This window comes from Rhinolophus sinicus, linkage group LG07, assembly GCF_036562045.2.
Source record: "Rhinolophus sinicus isolate RSC01 linkage group LG07, ASM3656204v1, whole genome shotgun sequence".
NCBI classification, from domain to species: Eukaryota; Metazoa; Chordata; class Mammalia; order Chiroptera; family Rhinolophidae; genus Rhinolophus; species Rhinolophus sinicus.
In genome coordinates, this window is record NC_133757.1 from 95,769,982 (window position 1) to 95,795,275 (window position 25,294).

Sequence of the window (25,294 nt, forward strand, 5' to 3'; positions counted from 1 at the left end):
TCTCTCTCTCTCTCTCTCCATCCTGGTTGTTGCCTTTACAGACAACCCTTTTTACCCACTCATCTGCATCTCACGTGGTGGCCCCAGCCCCATCCGGAAGTTGTGCTGTGCTGCACTGTGTTTTAGTGTGTGTCAGGTGTTACAACCCAATGCCTCTCCAGCCTGAGGCAGGTATAGAGAAAGTAGAAAAACTGTAGTCCTGAAAGTTCTAGAAAGATAGAGCGTGGAGTTTCTTTTTATCTCCTTGAATAGAAATAGAGCCACTCTGCCCTGTGGGATAATTTTCAAGCTCCCCTGTGTGGTTAAGGACAGCCCCGCATCCTGGACACGCGGGATGATTCGTAGTTTCAGGTAACACTTACCCTGTATCTCTCAGATTGCGTTGAAGCTGGTGGTCTTTGTGATAGGTCGTGGTTCGTGATTCTTCTGGGAGTTAAGTGAGGAATTCTTTTCCTAATAACATGGCAAAGGGCAGAGGAGGATGACCCTTTTACAGATATCAGAACACATGAATGAGAAATAGTTAGGTTTAATACTTTGTAGATAGAACTCTATTTTCTCCCAAATTCACTTGAATTCCTTCTTCTTTTTCTCCAGCTTTAGATCACAGGTTGAAAAACAAAACAAAACAGTTTAGAACATCATTTACAACACAGTTTGCATGTTCTGGGGAATATTATACCTGCAAAAAAATAAGGAATTCTCATTACATTACATTTTAGAAAGAATTAAACAACATAAAGCAGGGTCCTTTACTGCTGGATTTGTCATATGCTTTAATATGCTAATGGGCATTGTGACACTTCAAGACTGAATTAGAAATACAGTTTTCTGAAATGTATTTGACCATCAGAAAAACATAGTTGTGGAAACAAAAGCTTTTAACTTTGTTCCTGCCAATGCCAGTTTCCCTGCTGTCTTGATCCAAAGGATTGTCTGATACTATGCTTACTGAAGATGCTACCTCCCAGCTCCCAGTGTTCCCTTCTTTCCTCTGCCTGTGATGCAGGCCACGACACTGGGAACCACACTGTGCTTTGGTCAGCTGGCTTCCTATTGGGGTGGTCATGAGGGGGACTGTGCAGCAGGAGGCAGGGAGAGGAATTTTCCTTCTTTCATTTTGTTCATGCTACCTGGGGGTCACGTTCTCAGAGGGCTTTCACTCTGCTGCAATAGTCAGTTGCTGTCTTCAGCTCTCCTCATGCTCCCGGAATCTCACTGCAATCTGTCTGAGAGAGCAGTGGCTCCAGGGAGTGCCCGCGTTGTGGGTCAGAGCTCCAGATCCTAGAGGCCTCTCCTCCAAGTTCCTGAGGGACCAGCAGTGGCACCTGGGTCCCAGATCTGTGGGACAACTTCCAATTCTGGTAACTCCAATCTCTTGAGAGTAGAATCTGTCCCTACCTGTATCTGTTATCTTAGCATTCCTTTTTGCTTTTTCAGCCCTTCAACATGCAACAATGCCCCCCTGTCTAATTCCCTCTGTTAAAATACCTAGTGTGGTGTCTATTTTCCTAGGTAGCCTCAATGGAAAAAGAATAGAGAACTTCTCCTCCACCGGAGTGGCTTTGGAAGCGGGGGCAGGGTGGGAGGGTGGGAGAGGAGGCCCGGGGAGGAAAAGCCTTGAATTCTTTCTCTGAATCTAAAACAGTGTTTTTCAAACTTTAGAAATTAAAGTGAACTCAAAGGGATTTATTTCATTTTGAAAACTTTACAGCATCCCTTGATGGAATAGGAGACATTGTGGGGTGTTAATAAATCCTTTCTCATCTTTTGACTTATGTTACTCAGCAATTTTAGTAGAAATGGAAGGAAATGAATCCTTCTGCAGGGCTGTATTTGCCACAACTATAAACCACGCAGTGGCCATTCGAAGACAGTGGAAGGAGATAGCGTGACTTGGTAGAGTATTGGGAGTAAAATGCAAACAATATGTTCCAAACGGAATCTCCAAAGATACATTTAAAAATACATGGTTTAAAAAAAATAACTAAGACTCTGGTTCTCAAATATTGCTGATCATTAGAATCATCTGGAGGAGCATTAAAATGACGAGTTGCTGAGTTTGACCCCAGGACCAGGGAGTCAGATTCTCCTGGGTTGGGACCCTGGAACTGGTATTTTTTAGAAAACCTCATGTGATCAAGGGATTCTGATGAATAACAGGTTTAGGATCAATTCATATATAGAATAAAAACTTAAAAAAAATTTTTTTTTGAACTTAGATTCTAAATTCAGTGTTTTGGTTTTTTTCCATGAAAAGGTCTGAGCTGGGAGTACCATGGTGTTGACAGTCTCTGTCCTGGCAGGGGGCAGGGGGGAAACTCAGGGTTGGGAGGGAAACAAAGACAGTGGAGCTATCCTAGGAGGGTGATGTTTGAAGGGCTCTGGATCCTCTCCACCCAGTGTCAGAGCCAATCATTGGGCCTCAGAGCGAGGCGGCGAGGCAGGTTCTGTGTCCACACAGACACACCATCCCTGTGCACTGGGGCTCCGAGGGGGTGCCTGCTGTCGGGACGCTGGGATTTCCCTTCTAAGTGGGCCTTTGACGATCAATGCGGAGCTCGGTCCAGGTTGCTCCCTCTGTGGGAGTCTCAGGTAGACGGACCAGGCATCTGACTTCAAGAACCGCGTATATCCACAGATACAGTCAGGAACTTAGGAAGAACATGGAAACGAAATAAATGAAAGAACATAGCCAAGGTCAGCAGCAAAAAAGTCTCATTTAACTTTAGCCAGGGTCAGTTCTCTTGCTTTGTGCCTTTGAAATGAAATGCAGATCAGAGGAGAGCCTCAGGATTTTTTAAAAAAACTCTGGTGAAAAGGGCGACTCTCGGGCGGTACGAGTCCTCTCCCTGTGTGCCCCCTCGTGTCACATCTGCAAAATTGAGGAACTCAAGAACTTTCTGCTCACAGTCAGGGGGAAGGATGTCAAATCTATTAAGATCAAGAATAACAAAGGTAATGTGAAGTTTAATATTCGATGCAACAGATGCCTTTACCCCTTGGCTGTCATAGACAAAGAGAAGACAGAGAAAACGGAGGTAGTCCCTGCCCCTGGGTTTTGCAGTAAATGAGCTGAAACGAACCAGACACACTGGTTTAACTCTATTAAAAATTTAAAAATTCAAACAAACAAACATATAAATACATTTTTTTAAGGGGTGAAAAAACTACTTGTTTTCTGGTTGATCCCATCACCCAATCACCCAGTGATGTCCTGTGGGGGTCATGTCATTGGGTTACTTCGTGTGGAATAATGGGTCCTGGATTTGATCAGGAAATGCACCAAGCAGATGGCCATTCAAGAGTGGAATCTGTTGACACGAAAAATCCTCAGCACACTGGGTGATTCAAGTGCCCTTTTACAATTTGCTCTTATTTTTACCCCTTTTCTTACTTCCACATTCCACAAGAATCCATCACTCCTCTGAATTATGTGCTGCTCGGGACTGATGCTCATACCACCCACTCAGGGAGGGCAACCTCTGCTTCTCCAACTCACAGAACCTATTGTTCCGTCCCTTTCTTACCCAGCGCTGTCACTGCAGCCCTATACTCCAGCTGGGAGGGCAGGGAAATGACTCCCCTGAGAGCCATTCATCAGGGTAATAAATGCTCTGTGTTATTACTAAGTTCCATCAAAGTTCACCTCCACGCCGAAGCAAAACAATCGTTCTCTATGCATTCTTTTTTTGTATCAACATATATACTGCCATAAACGTGCATTAACTATTTTTGTGTGTGTGTGATGGGTAAACTTGAAGCTGTGTGCACATCTGTACACAAAGTGTGTGCGGGCGTGTTTGTCTGTTTTTCAGTCTATGTGAACATCTGGCCATTATTCTCGGACTGAAAAGACACCTTGATGCCTGGCTGAGCCACCACCGTCATAGGCTTCACGTAAATACAACTGCGTATGTGCTTGGATTTTCATTAATTACTCTTCTCCAGTTTTCTTCCCAGCCTTCCAGGAGCGTAGATTTTAATTGCTTCACTCATTTAAGTATCTCCAAAGAATGCAATAGATTAGTTAGCAGCCGAGCCTGCTGCTGGCTTTCCCTCCTCTCCCCCTTTTTTTGCCCACACACCCAAATTAACCGGAAACAGTCATTGCTCAGTAATGAGGTTGGGATTCCTCTCTGTGGAGTCCAGGAAGACATAAAAGGCAAGCTGTCTTTATGTTACCATCAACTCCTGCTTTCATGGTCTTCTTTCTACTGTTTACTCTCTGCCAACTTACTTTAGAAAAGAAGCAAATATTCCCCCTCTTCCCGCATGCAATCCTGTTGAGTAATCTTAGAACAATTTACTATATAAGACACCCCGAACAAAACAACACACACACACATACATACTATATGTCAGAACAAAACCGTTTGGGCATCTTTTTCTTGTTTTTAAACCTCATTTGCTCAATGGTACTTTTTAATAAAGCATACACCAATTTATTTTATCTGGCAATATTTAATGCAATAACTGAAACCTCAAAAAGGGCCTAAATATTTAGCCACAGATGTCATCAAATAAGGGAAGGTTTGTAATACTGTCGTGTAATTTAACATTTAGATTTTAAGAAAAGTCTTGTTCAAACAAATAAGAAACAAAAACTCATAGACACAGACAATAGTTTAGTGGTTACCAGAAGGTAAAGGGGGAGGGGGTGGGAAATGAGCATAAGGGGGATCAAATATATGGTGATGGAAGGAGAACTGACTCTGGGTGGTGAATACACAATGTAATATATAGATGATGTATTACAGAATTGTACACCTGAAATCTGTGTAACTTTGCTAACAATTGTCACCCCAATAAATTTAATAAAAAAAAGAAAAAAACAAAAACAAACAAAAAAAGTCTTGTTAAGAAAAGTGAAAGGGCTTTATTAACTCATTTGCCTTCCTTACTTTATTTTTGAATTGATGGAATAATACTCAATTAGAGAGGCAATTTGTTGGGTCAGACATTAGCTGAGAGAGAGAGAGAGAGAGAGAGAGAGACTGAGAGAGAAAAGAAAAGCTATGGCAGAAGCTAGGAATTACCAAAGGCTTATCTTGTTTGAGTTAGGATCTGATATTTTTTAAATAGGCTGATGACAGTCTGTCCCTTTACATATTAAAGATAAATGACTTAGATATATTTCCTGCCTGGCTATCTTAATCTTAATTGCAGGAAAAGACAATGTGAAACGAGACAATTACATAAACAAACAAAAAAACAGGCTGTGCCAACACGCATAAAGAAAGAACAATTCTAAATATTGTGCTGAACTTCACTTTCTTTCAGTTGATCTATAAGGGCTGCCACACTACGTCATTCAAAGAAACATCAAAACTTTGGGGGATTTGGTATGGATGCTAGCAAAAGGTTTAATTGATTTGGTCAGCATTGTGGTGTTATAGACCTATCAATTCTCAGGACAAAAATGGGTAACCAGAGGTTGACAATTAAGCTTTTTGTAAGGGAATCTGCTGTTTACAACTAAATCCCACATTAAAATAGCTGTTGTGTGTTATATTTACATTTTTTAAATTCTAAACTTTGGAGAGAAGAAATTTTTTTATATAAAATAATGCTGAGAAATGTATTGATTAATCATATTAATTACAAGCTTCTTAGTAATAAAACATCCAGGAGAAAAGGAAAAACATCCAGGATATAAAAGGAAGGGGTTCTGTATTAGTTTCCTAGGGTGGCTGTAACAAATTACCACCAACTGTGTGTCTTAAAACAACAGAAATGTATTCTCTCACAGTGCTGGGGAATTAGAAGTCCAAAATCAAGGTGTCAGCAGGGCCATATTGCCTTAGAAAGCTCTCAGGTAGAATCCTTCATTGCTTCTTCTGGCGTCTGGTGGTTGTTGATAATTATTGTCATTCTTTGTCTTGTAGGTAATTATTGCCAATCTCTGCCTCCATCTTCACATAGCCTTCTCCCCTGTGTCTGGGTCCAAATTATTTTTTCCTTGTGAGGACACCAATGATACTGTAGTGAAGGCCTATCCTAATCCAGTATGATCTCATCTTAACTTGATTGTGTCTGAAAGATCTTATTTCTAAATAAGATCACCTTCACAGGTGTACAGGAATTTTGAGGGGACACTATTCAACCCAATATACGTTCCTAACCCAGATGAGAACATGGCAGAAGGATGATCAAAGGATCAGAAAAAATGATAGCAGAGCTGCATCCTGAAGGGTGAATGAAAGTTAAAATAGAAATAAGATGGTTTATCATCTAAACACGTGTGACACCATATAAAGCAGATTAAAAAATACCTTCTTACACAGAACATGTTATTGTGTTACTGTTTTAATTAAGATGAGGTTCAGTCGAAACATTTACTTTGTCTTTCCCCATAGCCATGCCTCCCTCATCGCTCTAATCCAGGCAGTCCTACTTTGTTCTCAACTGTGAAATATGTAGAGGCTATGTATTAAATATTTATCAAATTAACACTTCCTGGTGCAAGTATCTCTCTGTAATCCCAGCTCCTTTGGCCTTATTCCAACTGTGTACGTGGAACACCTGTAGACCTCTCATTCTCCTCTAATTTTGTGTCTAGGACTATCCCTCATCCAGAAGGAAACATAAAAGAGGACTGCAATAGAAACAGAACTAACTTCATTCATTCATTTCACTTATTCATTTCACAAACTTTTTGTGTGATAACTGTGCAAACCACTGTGCTAGGTATGGAGAAGATTAAAGAGATAAATACAATATATGTCCTGTCCTCAAAAAGTCAAACATCTAATCTAGTAGGAGAAAGAAAACATAAGTAACGGATACAGTTTCTGGCATACGATAATTACTCAAGAAATATTTGCTGAATTGACTAAGAAGGCTTAAACATTGTGGAACAGGAGGAATTATTTCTAGTCTTAAACTCCCTGAGGTCTAAACTCTAGGCCCTTGTCTGCCTGGATCTTTAAAATGTACTCAATTCCTCAAGACTGTGAGTCATTGTGAGTTTTGAAATTCCGAACTTAACCCTGCTGGGCTCCCTGCCACCTTGTCTCATTTTCCTTGTGAATCTTACCCTGTTTTGTGCAAATTCTTAGGAACAACCATTGCTCAGATGTGCCTCTCAGAGCTTCCTGCTAATCATTGGGAGTCACTGCTGGGGCAAATACACATACATCCGTGACCACTCTTTCCTTCAAACTGCTTAACTGCTTCCCTTCTACTTTTTACCTCATGAAACTCATGACAAATTGGAAGTCATCACCTTAACTTTAAATTTAGTGTTCTGAGGAGTCCTGTATGACAGATGGACTAGGAATGTGAAGGCTGTTTCTCCATATTCTTATATCCTATTAATATTTAGCTTTGAGCACAACGCTTGGTGCATAATAATGCACATTTGACATATCAGGTTAGGAAAGTACCTAAAAGTGGTAATTTTGAGGATAATGAGAAGTCACAGATTTCTTTCTAGTTTTTCTCATCTCTTTCAGTGTAAAGCCTCTTGACTAGAGTGAGGCTTCTAGTTTTACCTTTATGCTGCTTTCAGCCCCCTTATAGGACATTCTAATAGGTGAGAACAAGAGAGAAGTACCACAGAATAGGAGGGAAATGATACAGGACTGGTATCAACAAGGCTGGACAACAGTGATACAATTCTTTTTACTTGGAAACAACCCTGGTATTACGTAATGATTAAGTCTAAGGATGACATAAGGAAGCCTAGGGGGATCTCCTTTACAGAGCCTGTAATACTAGCGTCATGAGTGGAAAATGCTAGACCAGATCTTCACAAGCTGCCCACCTGTCTTTCAAGAGTGAACGCCAAACCTCAAGGAAGCTGAGTGGTCTACTCAGACCAGCATTCTAAGTGTTGACTAAGACATTTTAGGGAACATTCATGTACTTTGAAAATATAAAATACATTGAAAATATGTATGATCTGAAGTTCTTATGTAATCATAATTCCTACACTGTTTTTACTGAAGGGAGTATAGAAAACACTCCTGCAAGTCACCGAGTCCATTAGGATTTTAGGGGATGTTTCGCAAGACTTTGAAGAAACTTTTAGGAGATTTGGGCCCACATGATAAATTCTTAAGACATTATTCAATCTCCCTCCACTTTTTTAATGGAGACACATTAAATTGGAGGTCCATTTTTTTTTCTTTTCTCATTTTATTCTAAAAGTCACACAGGATCATTTTTTAAAATTCAGCTAATACAGAAGTAAAAGTAACAGTTCCCCCCTGAATGCCCGTGAGGATGCTCGTATTTCTTTTCTCATTTGTGATACTTGTAGCCAATACAAACATTATATTTCAGGTGGTCTATGAGGTCAAAACCATTTTCATAATTATAATAAGACATTATCTGCCTTTTTCACTGGGTTGATGTTTGCACTGATGGTGCAAAAGCACTGGTGGATGAAACTGCTGATATCTTAGCATGAGACGAGGTGGTAGCATCCAACTATACCAATACTCATCGTACTCTTCAACCCCATGCTCACAGGATCAAAAGCTTGATTTCAATTAAAAATGTTCCTGAAGAGCTGTTAAAAATGACTACATTGATCAAATCTCAACCCCGAGTATACATATTTTAATCTTCTGTGAAACAAAATGAGACCCTCACACAAAGCACTTTTGCTGCATATCGAAGTCCTGCAGTTGTCTGGAAGACCAGTACTTGTGTCATTATTTGTGGAGTGAGCTTAACTAGCCTCTTTGGTCCTACTATGCCATTTATACTTAAAAGAGTAACAGGCAGACGATGATTATTCAGATTGAGCTTTGGAAGATATTTTCTCTAAAATGACTCAAGTGAGCTGTTCACTTCAAGTCATGTTGCTAATGGTAAAATTCAAGCTTTTGGGTTTAAATTGGAATTTTGGGAAATTTGTGTCTGCCATAATGAGCCTGATGGCTTCTCAATACTTAGAGACATTTCTGATGAGATCAGTGGTGTTATTAATGTTATGAAATCACGCATGGGTAAGAGATCCATTCAATGTACAAATGGACCAGTGAATTTTAATGAAATGGGAATACAAAATTCATTGATATGGTTTCAGATAGCACATTGTAAGTAACCTTTAAGAAACTACCACTTGTCCAGTTGTGGTGTAGTGTCTAAAAAGAATAGCTATAATGATCTGAAAAGGCTACTAAATACTCCTCCCTTTCAAATGACAGATCTGTTTAAGTATGGATTTTCTCATATATTTTAACCAAAACAACATATCATAATGGATTGATTACAGAAGAAGACAGGAGGATCCAGCTGTCTTCTGTGAAGTCAGACAGTAAGGAAATTTACAAAAGTGTTAAAACAATGCCATTCTTCTCCCTGATTTTTTGGGGAGTATAGTTATTTTTCATAAAGAATATTGTTAACATAAAATGAATAGTAAATATATATTTTAATTTTTTCCATTTTAATTTCCAATGTGGTTAAAATCGATAGATAAAACTAACATAAACAAAACTTCTTTGGGGTACTCAATAATTTTTTTTCCTTTTTTTTTTAAATTTATTGGGGTGACAATTGTTAGTAAAATTACATAGATTTCAGGTGTACAATTCTGTATTACATCATCTATAAATCCCATTGTGTGTTCACCACCCAGTCAGTTCTCCTTCCATCACCATATATTTGTTCCCCTTTACCCTCATCCCCCAGCCCCCACTCCCCTTACCCTCTGGTAACCACTAAACTATTGTCTGTGTCTACGAGTTTCAATAATTTTTAAGACTGTAAAAAGTTTCAAAACCAAACACTGATTTAGAATAATACTTACTGACACATGAAAATACTGGAAATACAATGTCAAGGGGTAAAAAAGCAGAATATTGAAATGTGTATGTAGTGATTTCAATCACATAAAAACTGTATGTACACAGAAAAGGAATAGGATGAAATACTACAAAGTAATAATAATTTAAGTAATTCAAGTTTTATTTAATTTTCATGGATTTTCCAAGTTTTCTACAATAAAGCTTTTTAATTAAAAAATATTTATGTTTATTAAAAAGTTTTGCTTTTATAATCTGGAAGAATAACATTTCAGTTCCAACCACAGATCATACGTTTGCCCTATAATAGTGACAGCCCTCAGAAGAACATTGTTTTCCTTTTATTGGTAATGTATAAGAATTTACTATGTCCGCCTATAAGACAATAAGGTTTTTAAATAAAAAACTTTTCAAGATCAAATAAGCATATTTATTCCTAGAAGTTCCTTTGAATATGCTTATGCAAATGATGCTTCTTGGAATCCTTATTGAAGAATTGTCTATAGAGAGAGTCAGCCACAGAATAAATTAATCTTATGTCTTTATAAAGATACAGCATTCTCTCTCCCTCCCTCCCTCCTCTGCCAGTGGAAGCTAACAGTGTGGTTGTTGATATTGTCGGTGACAGTTGTTGGGGAGGGCCATGGGGCCACTTGCAGGGGAGGAGCCCACAAAAGTCCCCCAGACTCCAAATGAAAGCACATCTATTTGTGGATTGCAAGCCTCTAATAGCCAATAGAGGTTTATTTGGCTGTTCTCTATAAAGATGAATTAAAAGAAAGTGAGGAATTCATTGCATTTTCCTTTTTATTCCTACTCTGTACATACTGTGTTTCCCTGAAAATAAGACCTAGCCAGACAATCAGCTCTAATGCATCTTTTGGAGCAAAAATTAACATAAGACCCAGTCTTATATTATAGTAAAATAAGGTAACAATCTTATTTTATATGTTATATTATATTATATGTTATATAATAATATAATATAATATATATAACATATATGGAATATATTATAACATATATAACATATAACAATGTAATATAATATAATATAATACTGGGTCTTATACTAATTTTTGCTCCAAAAGACACATTAGAGCTGATGGTCCGGCTAGGTCTTATTTTCAGGGAAACACGGTACAATGTACACAATGTTATCAAGGTATATTAAGGACATTTAATAAATTCTTATGTTAAACCAGTATATACAATTATAAATATTGAATTATAGTAAAATAAGACCGGGTCTTATGTTAATTTTTGCTCCAAAAGACGCATTAGAGCTGATTGTCCGGCCAGGTCATATTTTCAGGGAAACAGTAGCACAATGCTGAACACGAAACAAAGGCTCAATAAATAGATATCATCTGGGCATCTATGATGTTGTACATAGCACTGGTCGGAACCAGACTGTTAATACTGACTTACATTCAGCAAGAGAGAAGCTAAGAATTATAAGTTCCTTTAGACTAATGGATAGACTAAAACCTGGTCATCTACTAGGGCGACCATTCCAGTTTGTTCAGGACTTTTCTGGTTTTAGCACTAAAATTCAAGCATCCTAGGAACCCTCTCAGACCCAGACAAACTGGGATGGCTGGTTACTCTTTCCTGCAGTGACCCGACTTTATAATAATGCAAGTTTTTCATTTTAGTTGGCCCTGGCTTTTCTAGCCAAGCCTATGAGCCCAAAGCCATGTAAGCTGGACGGAAACATCTGGCGCGCTGGCCATCAGACCCACTGCTGTACGTCTTTGTCCTACAGATGAAGAAGACAGAGAACAAAGGGCCTATCACTGCACAGAGCGAGGTCCCCAAACTTCTAGCATTGTGATAATTTTCCCAGGAAAGCCTTGGGATCCTGACTTACCCATCTGCTCCTTTTAAAGAACGACAGCATTTCAGGTTGAGTCATCTTTTCTATTTTGCCCTACTATTTACGGAAAGACAATCAGATGAGCCTAAAATGACCCTCCTAAGAACCGTTTTATGCCAGGATTTGACCTGCTGGAAAACCTGGGTCCCTAGCAAAGAAACCCCAGATGTAACATCAGCAAAATGAAGACTTATTGTTATTTATTTTTGCGGAAAGAAATGACAATTGTCATCCATGTCCTGGACACATCTTAATTTGTAGATTTTTTTTTCTTATTTAACCCTCTTAATTGGATGAAAGTATGCTGCTGCTGATTTATGGATCTCCAGTTGTGCCAGCCATCATTTTAAATGTGCACAGCTGCTCAGCAGTAGTTTTACTTGGCAGATAGTATTAAACCATTGAATTGTGTCATTTATTTGTATATGCATACAATAGCCTCCTTGTGCAGGTTCTTCAAAAATCCTTGCAGGCATAGTTTGGAATCTCATAGAGTGATTTATTTTTTTGGAAGCTTTTCCAAGTTTCCAGAATGAAGAATGAGATATCATTTGATGCCATTGATAAGTTCCCAGGGGAATCATAGAGACAGGCTAAAGTGGAGTGGTTAGCAGAGTAAGAGGTCTCGAGCTTACGTTTGGAAACTCCAGTTCCAGTGGTTGTTCAGGCGATGTAGGACATGTTACTGCTGACAACAGTCTCACTTTCATTCTGACATGTCCCAGGGAAGCAGCTAAAAGAGGGGGGTGATCTAATACAAGTTGTTGCGGCATAAATAACTTGAGAAGCTCTGTTGACAATAGAAAATCTGGCATCCACAGTCGTTAACAATGCTATCTTCCAATTCAAAGAGCCCTGAGATTTGTCACTGTTGTCCTTTGTAGTCAAGGATGACACTGTTGACACTGTGGTTATCCCTGTATGCAAGTGTGGCTGAAAATACCCAAGTGTGACAGATGATAAGGCCTTTCTGCAGAGAATCCGTGGAGAACCTTTTTTTGGTCTGTGTGTGTCGGCTTCCCAGCACATAGCTTGCCTTGTCACAAAGGCCTCGTGTCTCCGCCTGCAGCAGACCCAGCTGCTCTGGTCACGGCCTCTTGGCTCCAGCGTTCCACAAATGTCTCCATTGCGGGAACATCCTTCCTCTGGGCTCTTGTGACGATTATACCTCTACTTGATCTGCTTACTGTCTCCCATGCCACAGCTTGCCAGGCAGCTTTCTATGCTGTGGCTTGTGAACAAATCACTTTGAGGTGGGCTGTGTGCCTCAATAGTTTTGTCTATTGGTGATTTTATTTTGCCACTGGAAAAGTGACTGTTTGTAACTGTTAAAAGCTGAAAGAATTTCCCCCATTTCTTAGTGTTTTCTGTCTTAGAAGAGGAAAAAGCAGAGGATGTGCTTTTGGCAAAGGTATGCCTTTTCTCTAGGTGGAGTAGGTGGACGCTTATACAGTTTGTTGTTTTAAAGAAATGTTTTCACACCAGCCTACACTCAAAAAAATGGAAGGCTAGAAATTCCCAAAGTGTCACCTCTGAAGCCTATGAAGGGGAGTGTTCAGGAGCCGTTGTGTATCTCAGAAAGCCTTCCTGTGTGTCTGCTTGGGTGACTTGCTTTGGGCAGCTATTAGATCAGGCCAGGGTGAAACACCGGTGAGCTCATGCTGATAGCGAGCAGTGTTTGTCTGCTCACTACTTTGCCTCTTTGGCAAATACAATTCTTTTTACACATGGTTTCTGGATGAGGGTCAGAAGGATAGTAAATGGGCTTCTTAATGGTGTCTTAGCCTTAACATATCCTACATGAGGAAGTACAAGTTGTCTTAGGGAGTGAAACCCAAAAAATCTCTGGTTATTTAACCTCTGAGTGAATCGCCTTATCCGATCTTTGAGAAGTGTTTGAACTGAAGGTAGCTTTATGCGGAGGACAGTTTGGATTTGGATAGTAATGTGATGAGAGGGACGAGAGCTCAGACTCAGCCTGGCTCATTGGGCTTCCCAGAGGGGAAAAGATTTCACCCAGCGCATGCATGACCAGCAAAGGGATGCTGGGTGACCGAGAAAGGACATTTCATCAAGAGAGAGAGGGGGCCTGACATTAGGAGGGGGGAGGAACTGAAAACCTACTTTGCCTACTTCACGATTTTACCTCTTTGCTTTGAGTTCATCCAACAATATAGTCCCATCTGACACAATGTTTGAAGTTGTTTTTCCAAGGAATGTCTCTGAATCAGCTTTCATCTCTTCTTGGTCCTTCAAGAATGCTAGAAGTGAGGCACAGATTCCCCAAAACTCCAGTTGTCGTAGGAACAGCCTCAGATTTTCTAGTTATCTTACTTTTTTTTTTTTTTTTTTTTTTTAGAGGAACTAAGAGGAATGGGATGGAGAGTAAGGAAGCATCTAGTATGATGAATGTTTTGTTATTCCGATTTTATAGATGAGAAAACTGAAGTTCAGTAATTGGACCACAATCATGTTGGTCTAAGTAGCAAAGGAGCTAAGTAGCAAAGCTGGAATCTAAACTGATACCCATCTGTGAGGGGTGAGCAGGTCCACACATTAGCGCAATTCCGAGAGCTTCCTGAGTTTTCCTTCTAATTCTGTCTCAGAACAGTTTGACCCTTGAACAACACGGGTTCAAACTGCACGGGTCCACTTATACACAGATTTTTTTTCAATAAGTATATTGGAAAATTTTTTGGAGATTCCCTTACTACTGTGAAGCCACTGTATCGATTACACTAGGCTGCCGTAAAGCAATCATATTGCTGCTTCTTTATTATCAACACATGAATCGTTATACCTGTAAATAAATATGGATTTCTTTTTTCACACTATCTTTTCATTTTTGATGTCTAGTGTTAGTGATACATATAACATCTGCAGCGTTTTGTGTCATAGAAGACAATATTGATGTAGGTACTGACAGACGACCCATCTTATAAATGGATGATGTAAACTTATGGTATTGATAAATATACCACAGTACGATACATGTATTTTCTCTTAGTAATCATTTTCTTCATAACATTTTCTTTTCTCTAGCTTATTTTAAGAATACAGTATATAATAAATGCAACATACAAAATACGTGTTAGGTGACTATTTGTGCTATCAGTAAGGTTTCCAGTTAACAGTAGGCTATTAGTAGTTAAATTTTGGGGGGAGTCAAAAGTTATACATGGACCTTTGACTGTGAAGGGGTCAGTGCCCATAATGGCCACGTTGTTCAAGGGTCAACTGTATTTCAAGGCTATTCACTATAGAAACAACCTTGTAAAGATAGTCCAGAATAAAGGTAGTCAGTGTCTCTGCTTGCAAGATGTGCAGACCCATGGAGAACCGTCTCCCAATAGGTATGAGGCAATGCATGCCAAGTGCTGCACAAGGACGAGAAACACTAAATATTACAACCATCCCCTTGTGAATGAGAAGTGAGCACTGGAGGCTGAGCAGTCTGGGAAAGAAGCTCAGCTTTGAAGGGAAGAGAGAACCTGGACCAAGAAAGAGGAGAGAGCTTCTACTTATGCAGGCAGGTGAGGAGACAAACGTGATGAGGTATTTGCCAATCTACAGCAGACGGTTTGGTTGAAGGGAACCTTTATTTAGGAAAGCTGTGGGGGTGGGGACCAGTTTCTAGAGGGCCTGGAATGCCTAAGAAACTTCCCTACAGTAATGAAGAGGGACAAGAGCAACACTAACAATGCAGCATAGGATGGGCCAGAGGGGAGGCGATTAGAGGCAAGGCAAAGAGTCTACTAGAAGTTTATTGCAATGATCTGGGCATGAAGTGTTGAATACTTGAATTTTTTCTATGTAGCAGGAAACCATACCTATGGTTTTTTCAGTTGTTTTCTTTGCAGTAGAGGACAAGGCAAACTTTCTAGGTAACTTTATGTGTACGGATTGATTTATAGCATCGTTAAGAAATCTGTTACCTTTAGCGGCACTTTCGTAGACTTTCTCATTCAAGAGGGTGTCATCCAAGTGTATTCAGTGCTGGCTTCTCTCATGCATTTTGGGATCAGGCCATTCCCTGACAGTGTCAGGGATCGGGTCAAAGGGACTTCAGGGGATCCTTTATGGCAAGGATGAGAGAAGGCTTTGGTGTGGGTGCAGATTGATAGAGGTGATGCCTGTTGTACATGGGCAGCCAGGTATAATTTCAGCTGTCAAAATGAGAAAACTAGTGCAAAGATAATGTGCCCCCCCAAAAAAAAAAAAAAAAAACAGGGTACTAACAAGCAAGTGGCTTGAACAGAGAGAGCTCCTTGACAAAGTAAGTGCTAAACAGCCTGTCTTTAACCCTAAGATTGGAAATTGAAATGTCCTGTTGTAGTTTCTTATTATTCTTATGTAATAGTCTTGGCTCCTTGATCTTGTTGTAAGAAACATAAGCAAGTCTCACACCTGCCTCTCCACAAATGAATGAAGTGCCACCTTACATGTTCCTGGGCTCCCATCATCCTCTCTGGGCCTCCCACAGTCCTGGGTCCTCAGCAGTTCCGCAGTGAGACCACTAGATCATCATCAAAGGCTTTGGCAGACCACCATGTAAGCCAACTCCTAAATATTTTTAACAGAGCCCATGGCTGACAGAAGTCAAACTTTATATATTAAGGGACTCTTAAAAACACAGCTATTTCCAATAATTTATTATGTACATGCTCATAAACACATTACACGTGTCACGGAACATATACCTATAGTAGGCCTTCCAGAAGGGAATAAATAACACTTACCTAATGAGAAAGCTGATGTTGTTTTGCAGATGTCAGGTGGACCAAGTTTCCAGCGTTGAAGCAGAGTCACAGTTGGCAATCTTTTAATGGGAAGTCCTCTGACCATTGGCCACCTGTAGTGTATAAAGCCACCAGTTGGGAATCCCTGTGCTTGGCAAAGGAACAATGTCCCTATGGCCTTATTTAGACCCATCATTAAACTGTTCCCTGAAAGTAAGCCTAGAAGTTTGAATCACCGAATTAAAATTTGTATGTTAATAAAATTCACAGGAGTGAATAAGAAACATCACACAGTATATTTTTACATTCAGTTGTAGATAATTGTGTGAGCTGATTTTGTCTTTGAATCTAAAGATCTGATTGGGTCTCAGAAACATTCCAGTAGCAGCAGTTCATTCGGTTGTCTGCTGTCACCTAGAACACACACGTGTGGACATATACACATACAACTATTGCTATAGTTAACACTTTGAATTGTTCTGTTATGTTAAAAAAACAACGTTTGTGTTATGTAATGTGTACTGATTAGTAAACTTCTCTTACTGAAAATTACATGCATTGCAGGTGGAAGCCCTGTACTTCCAGCATTGGCAAGGCAATAGGTGTGTATGTTAAACAGCTAAGAATATGTATAAAATGAGGTAGGAATGTAGAGAAAATAACTATAAGGGTTTAGAAAAAAAAAGTAACAAGAGTAGGAAAGGCTGTACTGCTCCAAAGAAAACAGAAAGGTTTTTATTTGGTGTCCTAGCAGATGACTTCCCTTCCTTGCGCTTCATCAGAAGGTGTCAGGGTCCCTGCCTCCCAGGGGTTTTCAGCCTGAAAATTAATCTTGATTGCTAAAGAAATGTTCAACAGGTGACCTGCATCTCAGAGGTGCTGTGAAAGGGGCTCAGGGAGGCGCTTTTCTCCATCTCGACACTGGAGGCCAGAGAGGTGTAGAGGAGAATTGGGAGCCAATGAATTTGTTTCCTTCTTAACCAAACTAGCTTCTGAATGTGCTGAAGGCAGAATAGCCTGAGCTCTGCCATGACCCGGGTGGCTTAGAAAAGCCTCCTGCAGGGCGAGGGGTAGCAGGGCAGAGAGGGCTCACTACTAAGCCCAGACCACAGCCTGTGCAACTACAGAGGAATGAAGAAGAGAACTCTTGCAGAAAAATGCAGCAAATTCTGAAGACAGACACAAAAATGGTGTTTTGCTAGGATGCTGATAATGCTTATGATGCCACAGCAAAGGAAAAGAGAGTTTTCCCACATTTCAGAAGACTTGGGGAGTGAAGTCAATTTCTTGTGTCTCTTTGTTGTTATGAGAAAAAATACCAGGGGTGCCAAAAAAAGTACACATTTTAAGAGATGTTATCTATGTATTACTTTTCTAAGTTGAATTGTATTACGGTAGCAATGTGTAGTATGACGTCCCCTCAAAAGATGGCGTCAATCAAATGAATGCTAGCGTCATTCTTTGTATTACAATTTTAATACAATTTTTTTCCTTTCTTAAAATGTGTGTACATTTTTGCTTTTGACTTGAGTTTGTCTGTTTTCCACAGAGAGTCATACCATTGGGTAACCATCCTTACTCATTAAAAGCATGATTGATCCTTAGAGCCTGGCCTGCAGACAGTTCCCCCACCCACTTCCCAGTGAGGTGTCTGTTCTTCTGGATCTGGGTTAGCAAGGCTTGTACTCAGGACTGTGGGGTCACCTTGGGACCTATCACTTGATATTCTTTCGTTAGTCCACTTTTAACTCAGGTTCTATCTACGAGACTACATGCCATGTGTAGTATTGTAGGCATACGTGCCTGCTAAAGCAGTAATCATAATCTTGGAGTAGCTATGCAGTGTGTGAAAGTTATGCCTACTTTCCCTGGCTAGTTTGAGTCATACATAGGTTCTGCTCAGCCTGTGTTTCTGTCCCATTTTCCCTCTTGCTGCAGGCTCCCACGCCTCCACCCCACCCCCTCCCCTGCTCTACCCCTGGCATCTTCTCCCTGTCTCTCTAAAAGAATCCGTGTTCCCTGAGTTAAAGCATTCCATCTGTGTAAGGTCTGTCTGTGTTTCTAAATGCAGGGGACCGTGGGGTGCCTGATGGGGCATGAGGATACTCAGGACAGGCCTTCGCTGGGCTGTTAACAGAACGTTCTCTGAGTTCCCCAAATGGGAATGGGAATCTCAAGATCCCGAACTGCCCTTAGGATTGCCAGAACTGACTGAGATGACACAAATGCAGGGCTTGAATGTGCACCTAATAGGGCCATTCGGGGCCTGGGGGATATCAGGGGAAGTGCAGCCATCCTGACACTATTTCAGGGGAATTTAAGTCTGGTCAGTGAAAAACAGAAATCAGATAAGTAATGACTGATTGTTCAGTCCTACACTTGTCCTATAGAAATATAATGCAAGTCACACATGTAATTTTCAATGTTTTAGTAACCACATCAAAAATAGTGAAAAGAAATGGGTGAAATTAATTTTAATATGATATTTCATTTAACCTAATATAGCTAAAACATTATCATTTCAATATATAACCAATATATTTCATGAGATAGTTCACATTTTTTTTATACCAGACCTTCAGACTGTGTATTTTACACTTCGAGCATATCTCAATTCAGACCAGCCACGTTTCAAGTGCTCTATAACTATAAGAGGGTAGTGGTTCCCAGGTTAGACAGCAAAGGTTTCGTCAGCGACTCAGTCTGTCAATTTTGTGGCCTTATCTGCTCAGTGAAGTGGTTATTAACGGTTTACTAACCTTGTCCTGGAGTCTGTACATACGAGTATCCTATTCATGATTTTTCATACAACCAGCACTGCTTCAGATACTTGGGCTATGGCCTCCCTGACCTTTCTGAACAAGGTCCGTACTCTCCAGGAGTTTACATCCTAGATTCTGACCTGGGCAATAAATTAATAAACAAACAAGAATATACAGTATTTGCTGCTAGTAAGAAGTGATATGAAGAAAATTAAACAGGGTATTGAATAAACACTTTTTCAGGCTGTCTGAATTCTTGGCAAGGCTGAACTTGCCCTTTGCCTTGACAGATTTTGCACTCTGCCCTGAGGAAGGCACAAGTATTAGCCCTGGGAGACAGGGACGGGGCTGAGAACACTTCCTGGGTCCCGCGAGGTAACACAAACTTCCCAGAATACAGTCTCTCAGTGAACAAAATGGCCACCAAACTAATAAAAAAATATGGTTGTAAAGAAACACAACCAGAATAGTATCTCTCTTTTGTCAAAGTATCGTTTTCAAATTGTTAAAAATATATGAGGCATACATCCCTTCGTATGACTCTTATCAAAAAAAAAGGAAAATATTAAATGTCAGTGAGGAGAAACTAGAAACCTCATACACTGTTGGTTGTATATAAAATGGTGCAGCTGCTGTGAAAAGCTACTTGGCAGTTTCTCAAAAAGTTAAACATAAAATACCCAAAAGAATTGAAAGCAGGGACCCAAACAGATACTTGCACACCAAAGTTCGCAGCAGCAGTAGTCGCAATAGCCAAACAATGGAAATAACCCAAGTGCCCATCAATAGATGAATGACTAGACAAATGTGGTACATACACACAATGGAATATTATTCAGCCTTTAAAAGGAATTAAATTCACATACATGCTACAACATGGATAAACCTTGAAAACATTATGCTAAGTGAAATATGCCAGACATAAAGAATAAATGTATGATTCCATTTTATATGAACTATATAGAGTAGTCAAACTCAGAGAGACAGGAAGTAGAATAGCGGTTACGAGAGGCTGGAAGGAGAGGAGAGTGGACAGTTATTGTTTCATGGATGCACAGATTCAGTTTGGGAAGATGAAAAAGTTCTGGAAATGGATGGTAGTAATGGTTGCACAGCAGTGTGAATGTACTTAATACCACTGAATTGTACACTCAAAAAAAGTGAAAATGGTAACTATGTTGTGTAATATATATTTTACCACAATTTGTGTGTTTGTGTTTGTGTGTGTGTGTGTGCACACATATAGACAGTACAATGTACTGACCTTGCTTTTGTGCCTGGGGCAAGCGGTCCATCTTTCCTTAAGGCTTCTAAAGAGGAAAATTAGCAATAGGGAAGACTTGGGACTAACATAAGAGACAGGCCTCCTTCCCCTTGGTTTAAAGAACATTTATGGATGAAATGGCCAATCTGAAGTTAAAAAAAAAAAAAAAGATGGGGGATGAGACAGATTGAAAAAGAAAAGGAAGATGGTGGAGGAGGAGGGAGAGAAGAAAAATCTTGTGAAACTTCAGAGTACTTATTCTTGTAGTTAAATGGAACAAGTTTCTTTTTTATTTGGTATATAAACTTGAACTAAGCAATGCACTCAAAGCAAGAATTCCCAAGCAGCAGTACTGGGTATGGAGTCATCTGTCATGTTAATCATGATATATTTTCTTGCCTTGAATAGCGTCAGCTGGAATATGTTACATTCCATCCTAGTAAGGGAATCCAAATGAACAATTCCCAACAAACAATTGGTCCATCTACAGAGAGTGAAATCCTCTAAGTTCTTTCATTACTGTTCACAACATTTTTCCATGATCTCCTGTTGCGGAGATAAAATCAAATGGGAAAATGAGCATTGGAACCTTATACAGAGTTTTGGAACCAACATGGTGTTGGTGTTAGAGGAGACCAAGATTTCAATCAGAAGGCAATGCTGGGTTTGGTATAAGGTATTCACTTAAGGAGAATGGAAAAAATAATAAGTCAGGCCTGATAAATATTTGACATAAAGTTAAACAGTCCAAATGCTCTCAGTCTCTTTCCCAACTACCTGAAATAGATGGTCTAATAATGAAATTTTAGCATGCAGCCATGTAATATTTGACAAAGTAATGGAATTAATACCAAAACCTGCAAAAGAATAGTGAATTAGAAAACTGAAGATCAATTTGAAGACTACAATGGATTTTAAATGTAAAATTTTATAATTCTGAAATGTTATTATGTTCATTTACTTCATTTGAAGTAAGACATGCCAATATTCTTTTTGACTCAACAAATTTGATACAGCCACCTTATCCGTGAATAGCCACAGGAAAAAAATGAATTTGGCTATAAACTAGTTTTCTAGTTTCTGAATGTTATCAGTGATGTGTTCTCACCTTCTTCCAAATTTGGGCCTAATATTAGTACAGCCTGGGATATATGTATCTATACCTGAAAAGTAGGAAGCTGGGAATTTTCTGGATCATTTGGATTAGCAAAAAGATTTTTCATGGAATATACAATGAATTGAAGTAATATTTTTAAAGAAAATGTATTTTTCTTAATTATAACTTATTAAGTTAATTTCCTCTACCTGTCCTTGTTTGGCTGTGAGTAAATGGTCTACTGACAAAAGGTATTTTCTTATTGTACTAAAGGATCACATCGTCTAGTGTTTTGGCCTTGGTCTAGAATCTAGACATCTTTCATATTATGCAAATAGAATCACTAGACTTTAACCCACGTGACTACTTGACTCACTAGATTAGAAGTGAATGAATCTACCGAGGAGACAAGCACAGGTGCAGAGCAGTTAACCCTTGACACACTAACTGTGGCCTTTTGAGTTCATGTGAATGTGAGAAGAGTAGAAAAGACTGAATTTGTTGGCAAAAATTGCTAGTCACCGAAGGCCAGATTCTGTTTCTTGGATTGTTTTGGGACACCTTTGCCAACAATTTAGAAAAGATGATAACTTGGATATTTGCCTATAATTCTTATAACCCTTCCCAGCTCGAGCTAACTATTAACATTAAATAAAACACTCATGTTAAACTGGCTCTCCGAGGTTTAGTATATCTAGGCTGACTGAATCTGCTCCCAATTCCGCTTCACCTGACTTCTACACACTACATGTGTTCTGATATTCCAATGGTGTTGAGTTACATCGAATCAGGCAAGCCAGCAAGCTTTGGGAGTTGGTGGAGGAGAACATTCTGAAATAATCTAAAAAGAACATGCTTGTTAATTATAAGAGGGTGAAGAAGGAGGAGATTTCTCCCCAAGTAATTGGACCCACATGGAAATGAGGCTTTGCAAAAATTGAATTATTAAAAAATATCAGTATAATGATGTCTAAATATTAGGTCAAACAGTGGCTCCCTACATATTTTAGCCCAAATAGGCCCACAAAATCCACCCATTTATTCATTCACTGATGAAAACTCTTGCTGTGTGTTTACTATGTGCCAAGTACATGGTTGGGTATTAAACAACACTTGATGTGGAAGGGAAATGAAGAAAAAGTATCCTGTGACGTACCATTCTCAGAGATGGCCCCAACCAGAAAATGGACAACTACCTGTGTGCCATGTAGTCTCTCTTACCACTGACATTTCCTTATAGGCAAATGTCCAAAAGGAGGAGGTTGTGGTTCCGAATGGCCTTTTAAGTATTTCATTGATCTGTTTGCATTGACAGGCCTCAGAAAGACATCTTGACACTGAATAGTCAAGTTGACGACACAATGCATGGCTTGTAAGTAAACTCATCCCTGTTTTGAAGCCCACTGATAAAAACAAACTTTTGCCTCTACAGACACGGTGATATGACGGTTCTAGAACCTGTACCAGCAAGGACCACCAAATTGGGGACAGAACCTGATTCACCTTTGTATTTTCAGCATTGTGTTTTGTTCAGAGTAGGTGCTCAGAAAATCTTTTTTGCATCTAAAGTGAATGGAGGAGAAGCCTTCTGCATGGGGACGTACACAGCAGAGACGCAGTAGTCTCCCCAGTGCACTGATCCATGTAACTTAAAGTTAAGTTTGCCACCGTGTATAAACAAAGTCCGCCCGAGGTATTTTCATTTCATTTAGTTTGGAAGTCACTCAAGGCAGAGTTCAGAATGAAGAAATTAGATACTATCTTGGATATTGGTGATGGGCCATGAAAAATAAAATAGGTCCTTTAAATAGCAGGTATAAAACAAACTCAGGAATTATCCAGAGAAAAAAATGGCGAAACAAATTTTAAAATAAATTTTTCTGTAATCGAATCTTTCTGGAATTCAGACAATATTATCGACTCAGAACTTTGTTGTAAAAATAAAACTGCCAAAATAATAATATAAAATAAATGTCGAATACTTCATTTTTATGAATTTGTTTTTTCAAAAGAAAATAGAGACTCTGCCAATTTATCCCTCAATAACCTTCCAACTGTGTAAAGCACTAAAATAATACATGCTATTTAAAAATTATTAGGAACCCATTAAATTGGCAAGTACTCAGGTTTCATGTACTCAAGATTTTGCTTTGGTGGGAAGCACATTCTATAAACTCCCTACTGGAATTATTAGATACTTTTGTATGTGAGCAATAGTTTTCTGAGGGGAAATGTTGCATAAATAAGAGTAAATAATACATTTTTGTCTACTGAATTCTTCTGTTAACATAAGACACCAACAAAACAATCCACAGGAAGAAGAAACCTTCCTCCCACTAATGGATTCTCTCTTCAGAGGAGTTAGATAGACCAAGCTGAAGAATTCTTCTCCAACTCCTTCAGACTTTATGGCCACATCAGGGAGGCTTGTTACTTGCTGCTGGCTTTATTGTCTATCCAAGGACACTGTGTCCCCTGTTAGGGGCACATGATGTCACATACCACAGACTCTTTGTGTGTGTGTGTGTGTGTGTGTGTGTGCGCGCACATCTCTCCAGTAAATAAATAACAGCCTTTCCGGGGAGTCGTATCTTCTATTGGGAGGCTGAGTATCTGACCCAGCCCAGGCAGAGAACCCAAACAGAGTCAGGAACAAGGGGTATGCTCATAATAATGATCTGCCCCCTTTTATCTTTTTTCCCTCTTCTGGTTTTCTCCCACTTATCATTGGTAAGCACCTCCATATATGTTTACCAAGTGACGTACGTTATTATAAGAACAGAAGGTAATGAAAATTTTAATTTGTACAGAAACATGTATTGGGTATCTTTTACATGCAATCTACCGTGCAAGTGATAAGGGAGCTGCAAGATGAATGAGGCATAATTCCTCGTTCTTAGACTTTACAGTCAGAGTGAGACCAGCTCACAGGTGATTGGGTGTTTCGGTCATATTGATTTGTCAAATAGTGTTTGGTTGCTGAGCAAGTGGTCATAAAGACTGTAAAAACAAACAAAAACAAAAAAACAGACATCAGCCATCAGGCAAAGCAAATTAAATAATGAAGACCCAAATGGGGTCATGTACCAATTTCTGTTTTAAATGTGTTTCATATGAACATTTGCTTATTAAGAGGAGTTTTTGTTTTATATAACATTAAAGAAGAAGCCATATGACTTTTTTCTTTATTTCTTTTTAATTCAGTTCAATGAAATATCAGGATTCAGCACCTTGATTTGCTATTGTTTAGCATTGTGGGAACTTTTGGAAACACAGCCATCCTAGCAATGGAATGTAAGTTTTATTTGATGATTTTTAAAAGTTAGATATGTTCAAAGTTTAGTACAAAAAGGTGACTAAAATGAACAAGTCTCAGGAAATATCAGTGGATTCTATTAAAGACATTTAAAAAGAAAATCCTCTGTGAGCAATAAACTTTAAATGCATTTTCTCCCAAAGATCAAAGGATACAAGTGTAGATGAAATAAGTAAAGTCTTAAAAAGGAAGGGAATTCTGACACATGCTACAAGATGGATGAAGCTGCAAGACGTTATGCTACAAGTTAGTGAAAGAAGCCAATCATAAAAGGACAAATATGGTATAGTTTCCCTTATATGAGGTACCTAGCGTAGTCAAATTCATAGAGACAGAGAGTAGAATGGTGGTTGCAGGGGCTGGGGGAAGGGGGCATGAAGAGTGAATGTTTAATGAGGACAGAGTTTCAGTTTGGGAAGATGATGAAGTTCTAGAGATAGATGGTGGTGATAGTCACACGAGAATGTGCTTAATGCC

The 25,294-nt window shown here is 39.3% G+C and overlaps 1 protein-coding gene, 1 long non-coding RNA gene and 1 pseudogene across 16 annotated transcripts in view; 2 read left to right on the forward strand and 1 right to left on the reverse strand.

Annotated features, from left to right (window-relative positions):
* Positions 1 to 25,294, forward strand: part of SAP30 (Sin3A associated protein 30) — a 109,591-nt gene that overhangs the window by 64,187 nt on the left and 20,110 nt on the right. For 9 of the 14 annotated variants that reach the window (XR_012498127.1, XM_074338320.1, XM_074338321.1 and 6 more), the window contains exon 5: positions 22,817 to 22,873. The exons of 3 other annotated variants lie outside the window; for them this stretch is intronic. Coding sequence is in view for 9 of the 11 variants with exons in the window: in XM_074338320.1 (XP_074194421.1) it covers positions 22,817 to 22,873 (57 nt within the window). In the remaining 2 variants the exon portion in view is untranslated. Of the gene's footprint in view, positions 1 to 22,816; positions 22,874 to 23,816; positions 23,857 to 24,705; positions 24,796 to 25,294 lie in introns of those variants that run through there. 2 more of the 14 variants (XR_012498128.1, XM_074338330.1) reach the window with 2 other exon arrangements.
* The window catches only part of LOC109448162 (uncharacterized), a 42,686-nt gene that overhangs the window by 2,317 nt on the left and 15,075 nt on the right, over positions 1 to 25,294 (reverse strand). Inside the window, exons 3-6 of one of the 2 annotated variants that reach the window (XR_012498129.1) lie at positions 20,406 to 20,551; positions 19,139 to 19,281; positions 16,380 to 16,492; positions 363 to 453 (exon numbers count right to left, since the gene is read on the reverse strand). This is a non-coding gene — a long non-coding RNA (uncharacterized LOC109448162). The remainder of the gene's footprint in view (positions 1 to 362; positions 454 to 16,379; positions 16,493 to 19,138; positions 19,282 to 20,405; positions 20,552 to 25,294) is intronic. The other variant, XR_012498130.1, reaches the window with a different exon arrangement.
* On the forward strand, positions 2,811 to 3,511 carry LOC109448105 (large ribosomal subunit protein eL38; annotated as a pseudogene).